We start from the raw sequence: 15,218 nt of genomic DNA, 5'->3' as shown, positions 1-15,218 counted from the left end.
GTTTTATAGACAAATGTAAAGGAAATTGAGTTGGAATACATTTGAAATAAAAAAAGGTGTGTTTTGTTGCATTTATTGCAGAAAGAGAGAGAGAGTGAGAGAGAGAGAGAGAGAGAGAGAGAGAAAAAAACATCATCTAAATAAATGCAAATTGGCGTTTCCTCCACCTGGCATCATGCCAAGTATCTATAGCAACGATGTCTTTCCACAGCCTCCTCCATCCTCCCTCTCTCACTCTCTAATTAGTCCTCTATCTTCCCTATAGCTCTTTTCTTCTGAGCCTTTTTCACCCATTTGCCAGAATGATGATGAGCACAGATATTGTGATCCGAGCTCTCTGTCTGATTTAAGAAGAAAACCCAGACCAAACAAAATATTACACATTTCTCATTTAAACAGCGTCTTAATTAACACCAAGTACAGTAGAATATAACACTGATTATAACACTGTATTTCTTTCTTTCTATATATTAAATCATCTGAATCGAGTCTCAGACAACACAATATTTATTAATATCAGGCATATTCACCAATTACTGTTTTCAGTTCACTCCGTTTATTCCTCAGGTTCCTACGTTGCCGTGTTGCGTTCACGGTCAAGTTCAAAGCTTCAGCTAGGCCTCCAGCACAGGAGAAGCGCCATTTGACCCGCCTCACCTTCCCTTGGCTCCCAGCATGGTGCTGCACCGCCACCTGCTTGTGATTTATGGAACTACAGCCAGACGATTTCACTCATTGGCGGGAGGTTGGCGCCCTCCAGTGGTCACGAAGCGTCATTACATACATCGTGTGACTACTTCAACAAAAAATAAGAAATGGAAAATACAATTTTTGCCATTAATATATTAACAAACTTATTTATTCACTTGATTTGTTCAGCCATAATATAATTCGGTTATTTAACATGTTGTATTCATGGGTCATTACATTATGTATTTATTTCATCAGTATATCCGATTCATTATCCCCTATTTTTTCTTCTTTTACAAAATATATATATTAAGTAAAATAACAAATACAAATGCAAAAAATATAAATATAGTACACTATATCACCTTCCCTAAGAAATTAAGGTTAAAGAATATCAAGTGGAACCGACATGACTCTGCGTTGGGGGTGAAAGGGAGGAAATAAACGCCACTGGAATAGTCTGTGTTGGGCGTTAATGTCAAATAACAGTGAAGCAATACCAAGAATCAATTTGTTGTTAATATCAACTTTTATTTTGAAATTTGACATTTCAAAATTCCCCACAGATACGTCATCATCAAGAGATTAAACACAGAGTGCGGTATTAGTAGCTACGTTTACATTCAGTTGGCACAAATCACAAGGACTTATCGCACTGCACTGAAACAAAAACCATACCAGCTGATCTGTTGGAACATGCAACACAGAGGCATCGCATGGCTGCACGTAGGATTACCCACAAATTTGATAAAACAAAACATAAAGAAAAATGTCATCTTTTTCTAGTTGTTTTTTTAGTTGTTGTTGCAATGATTCTGCATTATTTCATTAGGCCACTGTCAAATACTTAACAAAACAAAATGTACTTCATTGAAAACTAAAACTTTTTTTGGCATTTCATGATTGTCTGGGGTTTTCCAAGCATGTTGTTACCCTCCCAACAGTGTATTTCCATTATGCATTGACCTTCTTCCCTTAAGCTACAGGAAGATGATGACATTGCAATGCTCTTCCAATTGAAATCAGGACATAAATGACAATCAGATGTACTTTGAAATGAATCCCTACACTGGTTGAAATGGATTGTTTGGGTCTGTTAGGGAGCCATGTTCATGCATCTCACCATTGACAGCAGAACATTGCAAGGCAGTATATATGTTTTTAAAAATTCACATACAAAAACTGGACCTTTAGTAATACATTCAGTCACAGAGGTCTAACAATCTCCAAACTTCAAACCATCTTCTCCCCCTTAAATATTTGGAATTTCACGACTGAAAGCAAATGGACACGACCTTCAAAAAGGTCAGTAGAAGTAGCTCAGTCATAGTACCATCGTTACTATTCCTCGCCAGGCACTTGAGATTCAGCAACCACCCATCGCTCAGCTTTCAGTTACTGTAGACACAATGTCTACGTTACATTATTCTTGCTTCAGCTCAGAACATCAGCAGCAGTCAGTGATCAAAGCTCAGATACTTTTATTTCCCACCTGCTTAACGGAGGAAAGGCAAAACGATAACACGCTGATATTGAACGACTACACAGGCCTCTGCCGTGATACGAAACAACGTCCGCTGCGTTTGGTGTCCGTCACCGGAGCACCTCTACAAGCGCCCAAGGACCCGTTTCAGCCTGCAGCCAAACTCTGAGAGGAAAACGTTCAACAACTGTGTTACGGGACCACAGTTAAAGTTAGCTCTCTTCCTGAGAATGAAGAACCTTGAGTGGCCCTGATTTCAGGGGAACTCATTTAAGAGTTTAACCAAACCTCCTAGTTTGAGCAGCTCCGATTCACCGAGCGATGAAGCAAACGATCACAACATCAAGCGGACAGACGGATGAAACCTTTGATGAAAGGGGCAACGTGCGGTAGCCTTTCCAGTAAAGGGCAGTGACCCAAATTGCAAAACATTGTTACTGACCCAAAGCTTTGCGTGAATGAATATAAGCGATGTCCCCACCAACGTGACCATGTGACTTTGTCTGGCGACCTTAGCTAGTGCTAGGTACTGGTCTGTGGAGAGTTGGTCACACTAATCAGGACACTTCTTTCTACATTTGCTTTTTTTAGATGAAATCCTTTCAATGACAAATTTTAACAATTTTAGGCAAAATGTTTGTATACTGCTCATGTTTAGCCATATACGTTTGACTTCTTGATTAATGGGAAAAGTTTCCATTTCACACAGTTTCTGACTGCAGCCGAGCACAATCGTGTTCCTTTGTACGATAGATGAGGCCTTCATTTTCCTCTGAAATGATACCTTCACTTCATAGTTATAAAGTTAAAGCAAAACACTTGACTATAGACACTTTAAAGTAATTAGTTCAAGAATAGATCAAATTTGATTATTGATTAACATCTTGTTAGAGATTTCAAATGCTAAACGTTGCTTTTCAATGGCAGAGAGAGTTTTGGGTTGTTTGTCTGCTGCTCAGTTAAAGCACAGTAAACAATATTAAGACAACTTAAACAATGACAGGCAACTGTTTGATATTTATGAAAATCTATAGATTAACTAGGATTGAAAAATGATTAGTCACCTGGATCAATCATAATTAATATATATATATTTTTTTTTAACTACCATACTTGCTCAACCCTGCTCCACGTGGCTCTGCAGCCAGCTGCTCCTTCAGCTCAACCATCCTCCCTCGGTATGTGTGATCCAAGTATAGAAACTATTGGCACTCCTCAAAGGCTGTGAGCCCCCGGCATCAATACTGTCCAAACTGTCCCAGATACAGTCAATCTCAATCTGAATGCACTCGTTCCCATTTTTAACACTACTCACCACATAAAACATTGATAGGAACATTTGATGACGTGCTGAGGTAAAGTAAAATACTGAGCAAACTCAAATATATAAATCCACGCCTGGAAGAAAGAACTCAAACGGTCTCTCGCTAGGCGTGTGCATCTTTCCAGTCAAACTACTCCGTGAGAAAATAGCAGCACAGCTATGCACCTTGAGCCAAGTTTTAAATAATGTCCCCTGCAGCTGTTAAAACCAACAGCAAGTAGAAGATGACATTTAAGTACCTGTGTGTGTGTTGTGTTCATCGTTTACCGGTGACTTACTGCAGCTTACCAGAAAAAGAACAGAAACACCTTTCAATATTGAGATACCACACATCTCACTCGAGGCAGTCTTCCTAAAGGTTCTGATCAATGCAGAGCTGTTGTTTTTCATCTGATAAATCAGTGTATATGATCCCAATTTGCTTGGTGTGCATAACAAGGGACTGTATGTCCAGAGAGGTTATTTTCCACTAGTAATTCAGTCTTCCGTGCAGATATCTGCCGAGCATTTGTATTAACACATACAAACAACTAAACTTTCTATTGCAATGGACAATATTGTTAGAAAAAGCCAATTACATATTATCACAGGTAAAACAAACAAAATCATTTGGGCACTCTTTGAAGACCATAAATGTTGGCACTTGGATAAAACTAGTTTAGTCTGCAGTCTCACTACGGCTGAACTGCAGATACAAGTCTGTGAATTCAATCTTAAGGAGGTCCACTTATAGATACTGGACTCATTGGGATTTCAACACATTGAACTCAAACCAAAAAAAATGCTGTTATCTCTGTGCTGGGAAAGATTTTTGCTCTAAAATTGTACTCAGAGAACTTTTGTGCTTCAATATACAAACATCACAAATATCTTCTAATCTGTAACTAGCGTATATCTGAACCTTTGGAATAATTTGTTATAACAAACACACTCATGACAAAAACTAATCTTAAGGGGGTTATATTTGACTGTAAATCAAACGTATGTTAAAATGTTTCTTATAAACAAGTTGTGACCCGCAATAAATTGGAAGTTGTCGGTTTTAAGCAGACACACAAAGCAGCTGGGAGACGTCAGTGTGAGTGTGTGTGTGTGTGTGTGTGTGTGTGTGTGTGTTAACCTCAGAACTGACACTCACAGGCCTGGTCCAACAAGGGCGAAACACACAGAAAACCACTGAGCATATTGCACTGAGCTTCACATGACCACGTTGTGTACATGTGTGTGTATTCTGTAGCACTACAGGGACTGGGCATCCCGCTGCACACCAACAACGCAGGAGAAAACATTAATATCCCGTGAGCTTCAGCCGGTGTGTGTTTGCTCCTATCCAGCAACACACCATTGTTACTCTCTTACTCCCGTTCTCTTCTGAGGGTGTGTAGGGGACTCGTCGTCCCACTATTCCCGTCTTCCTATCTCTGTGTCTTTTCTATCGAGCCGTGTAGCCCATCTGATGCAGTTTCTTCAAGAGAATCTGAGTGAGGTCAAAGGTGGTGAAGCTGATCCCCACCGCGATGGGCCCTTTGACCCAGTTCATACTGAGACCTTTGTAGAGTCCACGGATGACCCCTTCCTCGGATACGATCTCCTTCATGGTGCCCAGGATGGTGCCGTACGTGTGACCTGTGACTCCTGCCGTCTGCATACGGCGCCGCACCACGTCCAGAGGATAAGACGCCGACTGGCCAAGAAGTCCCGCACAGGCTCCAAACGCCAGACGTTCATAAGAGTAGGGATGTGGGCGCCCACTGCGCTCTACGCGGGAGAAGAGGATGTTAAGAAGTGCCACATCAAACAATCTGCAGAGGGGGAGGGGGGCGACTTGCGACTTAAGCAACGTCATTGGTTACAAAAACTCATAAATTTGCATAATGTCCATTGGAGCGCCACGCGAATGGCCGCGCCTGGTCAAAGGATGAGTTCCCTTGAAGAACGAGCTGCTGTAACACCTCGCCCGAGTCCTTCACAGACGAAATGTGAGACACAAAAATGTGCTGCTGTGGAAATTGTAAAAGGCTTATAAGAGCAGTTGACTGCTCAACTTTGGAGGCAGCAGGACAGTGCCACTTATTATTTTTTGTCCTTGTACGATATATATTATATATTAGAATTAATATTAAGTTTGCAAGAAAGGTGCAGTGCATCACTTATGCAGCGACACATGGATATGAAAGGGGTCACCTTTACCTGCGTGAGATTTCTTCAGTGTCTCGTAGGTAAAGAAGCTCAGACCAGCATATGGAATAACACCCAGCATGGTGGGAGCAAAGCCTCGATACAACGTCTTCAGGCCCTCTTCTCGGGATATTCGCACAAACACGTGCAGAATGTTGCTGTACCTAAACAGCAGGAGGCCCAAAAAACAAAACAATTTAGCATGAAACTGGGTGAGAGGCACTGTGGAAAGTCTATTCAAAAATAAACAAACTTTTTGAATAGAGGGGCACAAACTACCTCTGAAGCCTGTGTATCCTTTTAAACAGATGTGTTTGTTTCACTTAATCGTTGTACATTTTTAGGACAACCTATGAGGTCAACACCTAGGATCAGTGCCAGCAACAGGAGATCTGAGACTTGTACTACAATAGTTGCATTTATGAATTGCTCTGCAAAATGGTGGCTTATGAAAAAAACATTTAACATATTTTATATTTAACTTGAACGTTGAAGAAGCACAATGCAACGGAATCCCTTGTGTTATGTAGTGTCTTTGTGTTAAATACCCACTGATGACTGTGTTTTGGTAGTTAAAGATGACCTTACATTTCCTTGGGTGTTACAGCCATCCTAGCGCGCACCATGTCCAGAGGATAGGTCACCATAGCTGCCGTGGAACCCGCCATGGACCCAGCCAATAACCTCGGAATTGGAGGAAGGACTCTTGAAGGAACAGTTCAGATAAAACTCATTAGATGAACAGACCGAGCAGTCAGGTCTGACAGTCTATCAGCATTAACTGGCACCTACTTCCCCTGAAAGCCATAGTAGCCTCCTAACAATCCCTTGTACTGCTCGTGTGCACAAAACTGGATGGCAGCATATGGGATGACTCGCACCATGGTGGCGGAGTTGCCCCTCCAAAGGCTGACGAAGCCATCCTTCAGGTAGGTGCGGTAGATCAACCTGTAGGCCTCCTGTAATGCAGAGTGCACATGTGCAAACATGCTTGCTCATGATTGATCAATGATCATTTAGTTTGAATGTTGCGTTTCAAATGTGTTCCTTTGAAATTACTTTTCAAAGGCCAGACTGACAACTAATATGTGACTAAATTAAAATGTAATTTTGATTTTAACTATGATTTGAACTGGGCTTATTTGAACCGCAACAGCTGTGAATTGATCACCTGCTTTGAATGAGAATCACACAAGAAACTGACAATAAACTATTGCTCAAACTTACCTTGGCAGAGAACCTGGCTGAAGACACTACAACAAAAAATTTGTACAATATAAATGTCCACTCATTTTCTATTATGCTTATTGGAATAGCTACATCACAAACATATCATTAGGTCCATATATTATTCCATGACATCCACATGGGTAATTTATCATTAAAAACACTTTCCACTTTGAGGTCAGCGGAGGATTCAACTTGCCTTGGAAGATGATTTTAGTCCTGTCCAATGGGGCGACAGCAGTCTTGGCCACGGCCCCTGCCAAAGCCCCAGAGAAGAGCGAGTTGACGACAGATCGAGTGTTCTTCAGGCCCTGCACAGTGATGGAGGAATTACATTCAGGGTCATCAACACCAACAGTGAGTGAATTCTGTAAAAACGGCCTCCTTGTTGTGTTTGAGATGCTGTTGATCATTGACTTGGGAGTTATGTAAGGATAAAAGATCACATCTGGCGGACCAGTTCACAAAACATAACAATTAGGAGCAGATGTCCATAAATGAACCCAAAGACAGAGAAGAGACTATAAAGCTCCTAAGCTCAGGACAATTCCCCTTTTCCACGTGCTATACAAGCAACACCCAAAGAAAATTTCCTTTAAGTAGACAGATAAAATACAGACAACAAGAAATAACACTTCCATTGACAATAATCAAAAGATGACACGTTTCATTTTCCTACACAATAATATAGTTATTGCTCATTTTAACCAATGTTTTAAGTAAATAAATGAGACGGTTGATTCAAAATTACAGATAAAAATCCTACTTCAACAAAATAACTAATAACAGCCACTGCGGGACCTTTTCCTTAATTAAAGTAGTGAACGAAGGATCAGGTCAATAAAATGTCACCTCATAGCTCCCTTCTGACTGACTGGAGGAATCCAGCGGCAGCCCTTCTCCCTGCGTGAGTGTTGCCTGTTGTTCCTGTGATCCGGTCCCCATCCCCGAGGACTATGCACGGCTGTCTCTGAGCGGGCTCATGAATTCAACCACTGCAAGGGTCTCTGTGCTTGGACCAACAGAGGAGACGGCGAGGCCAGAAAAAGAAAGAGAGGTCAGTTTGAGGTAAGACTTAATATAGAAACAATTGACAAGCAAGTTAAGATTTAGACATTGTCTTTAAAATCAGATTTTGGAGTCGTGGCTAGCTTCATCATGCTGCAATTGCAGCGTGTACCAAAGAACCTTGCTCTGTGTAAACTTGGGAGGCACAGAAATGCTTTATGGTTGCGACCTTTCTTTCTGCACTAAGAAAAACACAAGACAACACCCGACTAGAGTACATTGTTACCTCAAGAATGATCCAGTTACATTTAACCAACTGACACATCTTTGAAGGCTGTAAAAAGACACTAAGCTGAGTAGAGTTAGTATGTAAAGTATGTTACATCAAAATATATCTCTTGAGGGTCAAAGTTGAGCACTTTTAGGTGAAAAACATCTGAACAATCCAAGAAAAGACAACACAAAGACTTCTTTGAAACCTCTTGGCTCAGTAGCCAATGGAGACTTACATAATTTGGACTTGAGAAAAGGAGCATTATGTGGGAGCAATCTCACAGTTATAAAGAAAAGATGCATTAATGTTCTACAAGGAGATAATCAATGGAAAAATTCCCATCCAATTCCCATCTTTGAATCCCAAAAACTCAAGTCACACACTGCACGCGTTAACCAAGCATTCATCTAACCAACACCACTTTGAATAATTCACAACTCAAAGGTGAAATACAATATGTATAGCAAAAGTCGGACAAAATGTTAATGTTATAGCTAATAGGGTTTAATTTCCATAGATACTATTACAGTTTACATAGTAAATACACATTTATAAACATTTACACTTTTCAGTTCTACATTATATTAATGTTGCAGTTGCCCCATGCAAAGTGTGAAACGTCTACAACTTCAATGAAGACAAACGGAGTAGAGAGAGAAACGTGATTACAACAAATTAATCAAAGCTGGGTAGTCGTGGCCTTCAACTCGGATCCATTTGGAGACATAATGTGTCCTCTGATTTCACTGTGCTTAATCAGGGGTCGTCCCTCAGCCATGCTTCGCCCTCCCTCCCCACGCGTTTCCCTTCATTGCTTGTTGTTTCTTACTTCTAGTTAAACCTGTTCGGTGTCCCTTGGGCTTGGCTTTCCCTCCACACACACCCGACATGCACGGCAATGGAAAGGTGGAGCTGCCCTCGACGACGGCGTCCATTCAAAACAACTACACGAGTAACTAGATACACGGCAGTGTGTCTTCTTGCTTAAGAGGGCTGCATTGTTTTGTGTGTGTGGGGGGGGGGGGGGTGTCTGGTCAACCTCCTGGCGTTAGGCAATAGTTTCATAACAGCATTGTATCCTATATGCCACCATTTTCCTTGGCACCCTCGACTATTGTTTTCCAAAGTATTATCATTTGCAAAGCGACAGTGAACAGTATGGCTGCACTACAACACGTTAACTTACATATTCATCTAGAGGTAGGTTTGCATCCATGGTGTTGAAACTCGTTTATACTTGATGCCGTACCGACCAGAGGCAGCGAGCTGTCAGCAGTTAAGTTACAAACCACGACGTCCCTCTTACCTTACCAAGTTGACCTCGGAGGTCCGCGGTGCTTTGGTGCGTCCTCACGTTGTTGTTGCTAGCACGTTCGTTGGACGGACGTTAACGTTAGCGGCTAGCTTAACCGCACATCAACAGCAAGTGTGACTAGTCGTCAGTGTTTGGAGGAGTACAAATAGTACGCTTGCGTATTTAAAAAACAAACCGTCTCCTAGTGTCGAAGTCACTGTCTCCCACACATGTCTCGTATTCCTTCGCGCTGACTTGACTTTAACCGACTAGCATCTCCCATGCCATTTCAATTTCTGCCGTTACTGGCCGTGACAGCGTTGAGATACTGAATTCTGACAAGGACGAGCTGCAGAGCATTCTGGGAGTTGTAGTCTAAATGAGTGAGGTGGGGATAGGTCGGTTAGAGGGGCGTAGCGAGGAGGCACTTGGCAACGGGCTGGTTCAAAGAGGTATAGACAACTTGGAGAGGGCTCAAACGGTTTTATCCTTATTATGCAGAATATAGGCTAATGCTGTCCGTGGTAGGGGCAAGTATCAGATTTTTCAGTTGTTTACTGTATATAATGCATTTACAAACTAAAATACATAAGAGAAAATGTTTTCATTTAGTCAAAGTATAAGGCATTAAATACATATTAAAATGTGTCTATGCAAACAATGAAAAGGATTTTTCACAGAGAAGTGCATTTACATTATTTGCAAATACACTTATTTATAATTACTCATAGCACAAAATAAACCAATTCAACTCCTAACATCCTGAAAGCATAACTGTGCTACAAGTATACATTTGGGTAACAGACAGCAAACAATAATAATCAATAGGACAACCCTTATCTTTTTGTACAAAAACAAAAGAAAGACTGGACAACATATTCAACCTGTAATGAGCGCGGTGTGGGACTAGCATTTACTTCAACAACTTTTTCTGGTTAGATGCATCTGCTTAACCTCTTGGCGAGGTACACACATGGCATTTTATCTTGCCTAAAATTGCATTTCAGCCAAATTTATGATAAGGAGTGACTTCTCTCCTTGACTTTCAGTTGGTGAGGCTGCCATGTTTGCCGGTCCACAGCTCTCTGAGCTCCACCTGGCATCCCAGATCTCTGAGGGCTGCTTTGCCGACATCACCACAGTCTTGATGGGTCTTTAGTGCTTGGGCTATCAGGGCCTCTGCTCCCATCTCAAGGATTGGTTGGCTTAAGTTACTCATACGCGAAACCAGGTTTCTCATCACCATACACGCTTGTTTCTATTAAGAAATACAACAGGGACATAGAGAGTTACCAAACTGTAAAAAAAAAAAAAAAGCATAAATTAAATCTGAATGATTTCATGTTACCTGCACATTGACTGCGTCTGTGTGCGTCTTCATAGCCTCCACAGCAGCCAAGGCCCCTCCATTTTCCATGATGACTTTGCAGTTTTCAGGTTTACGCAAAGCAAGGACCGAGAGGCATGCACATCCATGTTCACACACCTACAGCAGAATATGAACATAATCTCATTACCTTTGCAGATTCAATATTTAACTCAACTTAAAAATAAAAACGACCAATATTCCAGATGCTATTCACAGTCAATTAGTGTGTAAGTATGACATTCAACTCACAGCAGGGTTGTTCATGTGTCTGTTCATGGCAATGACAATGAGCTGGACTCCACCAGAATTAACAACGGCATCTTTCACATCGTCGTTTCCTGATACAGCTCGTATTGCACAAAGGACCTGCCGAACAAGCTCCTGCAAGGAGAACATAAGTTCAGTGATCATAACAAAAAACTCAAATCAATTTGTATCACAATCCCTTGCTCTTAGTGGCCTACCGCTTTCTCATAGCTATCCGCAAGCAGTCTCATGATTAACTTCAATCCTCCAAGATCGCAGATGTCTTGACAAAACTCATTCCTTACAGCCAGACGGGATAGAGTTGCACACAGCTCACTCAGAACAGAAGTATTATCAAGGTGAACTGTGAGGGAAGAAGACAGATAAATAAATTACAGGAATAAAACCTGAAAAATACAAAAGCAGTTGGTCGTTTTTCAAAACAGCCACATAAACTCAGCTCAGCTGGCCTCACCTTTTGCAGCGTTAATTAAAACCTTGAGTCCGTTGTGCTCAAGAACAATAATCTTAGCGTGTTCGTGAGCATTTCCGAAGGCAACGCGCACATCATCGTCAAAGACCAGGACCCGGAGAGCTGCAGAGGCTTCCTTGACCAGCTCAGCACATTCAATGTGTTCTGTAATGGCTCCGGTCAGAAGAGGCACAACGCCCCCTTTTACCAAATCCTGTCGGTTTTGTTCGTGTTTCAAACAGCAGCGACGCACTGTGCAGATGGCCGCACGCATCACAGAGGTATCTGGCTTATACTTCTTAAGGACATTCAAAAGGAGCTGCCGACCCTCTGCATCCAACAAGTCGGGCTGTCCATCTGTCAGTGCAGCCAGAGCAGTCAGTGGTGTCAACACAGCGTCCTGCTCCTCTGTGCTCTTTTTGCAGTAAGAGAGTATGACGGGGTAGGCGTCTTTTTGGGCCGCCAGGTACCGCTGGGCAAATCCTAGTGAGCAACGCTCAGTGAAGCGTTTCATGTCCGCCTCCACTTCTTTGCAACTGGCAGAATCTTTTACAATGCGGAGGGAATCCAACGCCTGCAAGTGAAAAGAAGACATGAGGTTTTGACGCGTTTGCAGTCAGCGTTCTCCTTTCACAAAAAAAAGAAAAAAACCTACCTGTAAGACCTCATGTGTTGGCTCCTCTTGGTTATCCGAGGAGACCACTGGTACAGCTTTTACTATACAACTGAGGTTCACACCTGCGACCACATATAGATTAGGGTAAATGTCACAGAATAAAAAAATAATTATAATTCAAGCATTTAGGCATATGAGTGTTATCTTCTTCGATACTGAAGAATCTCCATGTGTGTATTGGTGGAAAATTATTCAAGACTGAAGCCACCTGTCAATTAAAAGGGATGAGAAATAAATTCATCTTAAGCTCCCCATGAGAAAGGCACAGAGATGTTTACATGTGCACGCTGTAAGGCCTATAAGAACATCTTAATTGATCCAATTTCCAAACAACAGCAAGACATTCTGATCATGGAGCTTATATAACGTTAGATCATGAATAGTCAAAAACAAAACTGTACAACACTCCTCTCCACCACTCATCGTTCTTCCCAGCTGTGTTACCTTGAGAGTCGAACTGCTCCACAGCCTCCTTCAGAGCCTCATCGGGATCCATCTCAAACTCCTCCATGTTTTCCTTGACGACAGCATCGAAGGTTTCCTGCGTGATCCTCCGCTTCTCCATCTCTGCCAGTCAAGAGTCCACTCCCAGGTCAAGTATGTAATAACCGGGACGTCAAAAGAGATGATCACGCTGGCTATGTCTGCTCTGTTCAACGATAGCTAGAAGTAGCTAATATCAGCTAATGGATGCACTGGCTGTTGGAATTCACAAAGTTACCGTGAAATAAATCTGTCGGATTTTTTTTCTCATTCGGTGAAAATAGCCGCATGAATAAAACAAGTCAAATCTTCTAGATGGGACCGTCGCTCCGTGACAGACGGCTTGCTCCACCGATATGAATGAAAACGTCCGGCGCGGTCGATTTACGTCATTTCCGTAGTCATCGCGTTCCCCCGTTTAAAGGTGTGATGGATGCGGCGCTGCGACGGCGTCAATTGTGCGGAAACGTGAATAGTAAATTACTCAAAAGGTCCCACCCGAAAATGTTCTCGGATGGAGCATCCACTGCAAAAACATTAGTTCTGCTGCCGGTTCTTCGAACGAATATTTTATTTTCTTAATTTTAGTCAGCGACTCACGACACGGGAATGGATTTACAAATAGACGAACCAGTCAGTTCCATAGCTGGAGGAAGGAAGCGATCTGTGATTATTTGTTGCATGGTTTACAGCCAGTGTTACGTGCCTCAGCCTGCTTGGGGTGTGTGTATGTGTGTGTGTGTGTGTGTGTGTGTGTGTGTGTGTGTGTGTGTGTGTGTGTGTGTGTGTGTGTGTGTGTGTGTGTGTGTGTGTGTGTGTCTAATTGGTGTTCCAGACAATCAAATGGAGAATTCCGCTGCTTAAAAGAGGGAGTGGAGAGTTTATTTTGATATACATTTTTACACCTTTTTAACACACATTGTGACCCATACACTTTGACACACAAATTTAGACGTATACACCTTTACACGCCTTGTTTGAGTCATTTTGAAGTCCAATCACAAAAAGTGAATGTGACACTTGGATCCAGAATTCAGTTAAGCTCAGCACAAAGACTGAAATAAACTAGTGTGTAGAGACACTGGGGGATTTTGTTCCCATTAAACAGATCTGGGATAATCTTTATAAACTTGTTATGTGTACCATACTGAGAGTGGTTCATTGGGATAAATTCAAATCTAAATGTTCTGTGAACATTAAAAAATGGTTGAATTAGTTTTATACTGAAACAATGACTCTGGTGTATATATGTTGTGCATAAATTCAATATCTGTCTTCAATAAAGACCAGCTGTCTAGTTCTAATGCCAGTATTAGATATGCAGGATTTGGATATGCAGTACATTATTAATCCTTAATAGGCTTAATGTAGTGTTGTGGTATGTTTGAGATTTACTTGATGGACAGTTGCATCATAGTTTATCCACTGAAGAGGAATGAATGTGATAATAAATTTATATTTGTTTTAGTTACATTTAGTCTGAAACCTGCTTCACACTTTAATATAAAGATGTACCTCTTTTGAGATCATCATTGTATTTGGATCATCTTTGGACACTGCTAATCAGATGGCGTGCAGCTTGACCTTTTAGATTTTCACAATTTCACACCCACTGCATTGTATGTTGTATATAATTGGAGCTAAGAAGTGAGTAATCATAAGATAAAAATAAAATTGACTATTTGAATATGTTCTGTCACATACTCACAAACTCACATTTCTATCTTTTCAATGACGACTTTGGGTTTTTCTCACTTCCTGTTTTGCTCAAGTCTTCCAGATGATGGCAGCACAAGTCTCTATTTTTATACCTTTTTTACTCAACGCTGTTTTCATTATACAAGAATCAGTTGTTTTCTCGTTGCCCTTTGATATATTATCAAGTGACTTGCAGGACTGTTGATTTAGTAACGCTCCTGTAGGAATGCTATTCCTTTTTGTTCAATCTGATCAATACATTTGTTTTTACGGACATTTACGGACTGGTAGTTTCAAAATAAACTACTGAGATTGGTAGTAAAGTGCAATTAGAACATCATGAAGGCTATTTGTATTATTGTAATTGTATGTTATGAAGCAGAATGTTATATTTGTGGTCTCTTAATTGTCATTTTAACTGTTCAACTTGGATAAATCTAAAATAAATTTAAAAAAGAAGTAGACTTGATTATCCTTGATAAGTCTGAAGAAGCAACTAAAATCTAAGAATGGGGTGAAAGAACCACCTACTTAGTACAAAACACAGTGCACTTTACAGTCATCTGTGTCCCAGTGTCTTAATGTTTCAGATTCATCATATTCAATTTGAAGGCACAAATGATTGGATGCTTATTACTAAGAAACAGATCCATCTGAAGCATTCATTCAAAGAGCGTCCGAAATCTAAATTAAATTGTTTACACAGTTGATGGTAAAGAGTTTTTAATTGAAATCCTAATTCTGATAAAGTCCCATTTAGACCACAAGAGCAGATTTGAGTCAGAACCGGCCCTCA

At 41.1% G+C, this 15,218-nt stretch overlaps 2 protein-coding genes across 6 annotated transcripts; both read right to left on the bottom strand.

The window, feature by feature from the left end:
* Positions 1-1,196: 1,196 nt before the first annotated feature.
* Positions 1,197-9,633, bottom strand: slc25a42 (solute carrier family 25 member 42). 5 transcript variants are annotated; one of them, XM_037458208.2, is made up of 8 exons: positions 9,491-9,633; positions 7,755-7,909; positions 7,102-7,213; positions 6,903-6,928; positions 6,468-6,634; positions 6,264-6,380; positions 5,688-5,839; positions 1,197-5,255 (listed from the first exon to the last, which is right to left on the bottom strand). In XM_037458208.2, the coding sequence occupies exons 2-8, from the start codon at positions 7,845-7,847 to the stop codon at positions 4,930-4,932; spliced, it is 993 nt and encodes a 330-aa protein (XP_037314105.1). In that variant the 5' UTR covers positions 7,848-7,909; positions 9,491-9,633; the 3' UTR covers positions 1,197-4,929. The 5 variants fall into 5 exon arrangements, with proteins under 5 accessions (XP_037314105.1, XP_037314108.1, XP_037314106.1 ...); XM_037458211.2 differs by having other exon boundaries at positions 9,496-9,623; XM_037458209.2 differs by having other exon boundaries at positions 7,755-7,914; positions 9,491-9,615.
* On the bottom strand, positions 9,612-13,361 carry armc6 (armadillo repeat containing 6). Its single transcript, XM_037458207.2, has 7 exons — positions 12,686-13,361; positions 12,221-12,303; positions 11,569-12,139; positions 11,312-11,457; positions 11,097-11,228; positions 10,827-10,964; positions 9,612-10,736 (listed from the first exon to the last, which is right to left on the bottom strand). Exons 1-7 carry the CDS (start codon positions 12,804-12,806, stop codon positions 10,524-10,526), a joined length of 1,404 nt encoding a protein of 467 aa, XP_037314104.2. The 5' UTR covers positions 12,807-13,361; the 3' UTR covers positions 9,612-10,523.
* Positions 13,362-15,218: the final 1,857 nt, after the last annotated feature.

Source organism: Pungitius pungitius, chromosome 15 (genome assembly GCF_949316345.1).
Source record: "Pungitius pungitius chromosome 15, fPunPun2.1, whole genome shotgun sequence".
NCBI classification, from domain to species: Eukaryota; Metazoa; Chordata; class Actinopteri; order Perciformes; family Gasterosteidae; genus Pungitius; species Pungitius pungitius.
The sequence above is the reverse complement of the archived record's forward strand: the minus strand, read 5'-3'. Positions and strand labels throughout refer to the sequence as shown.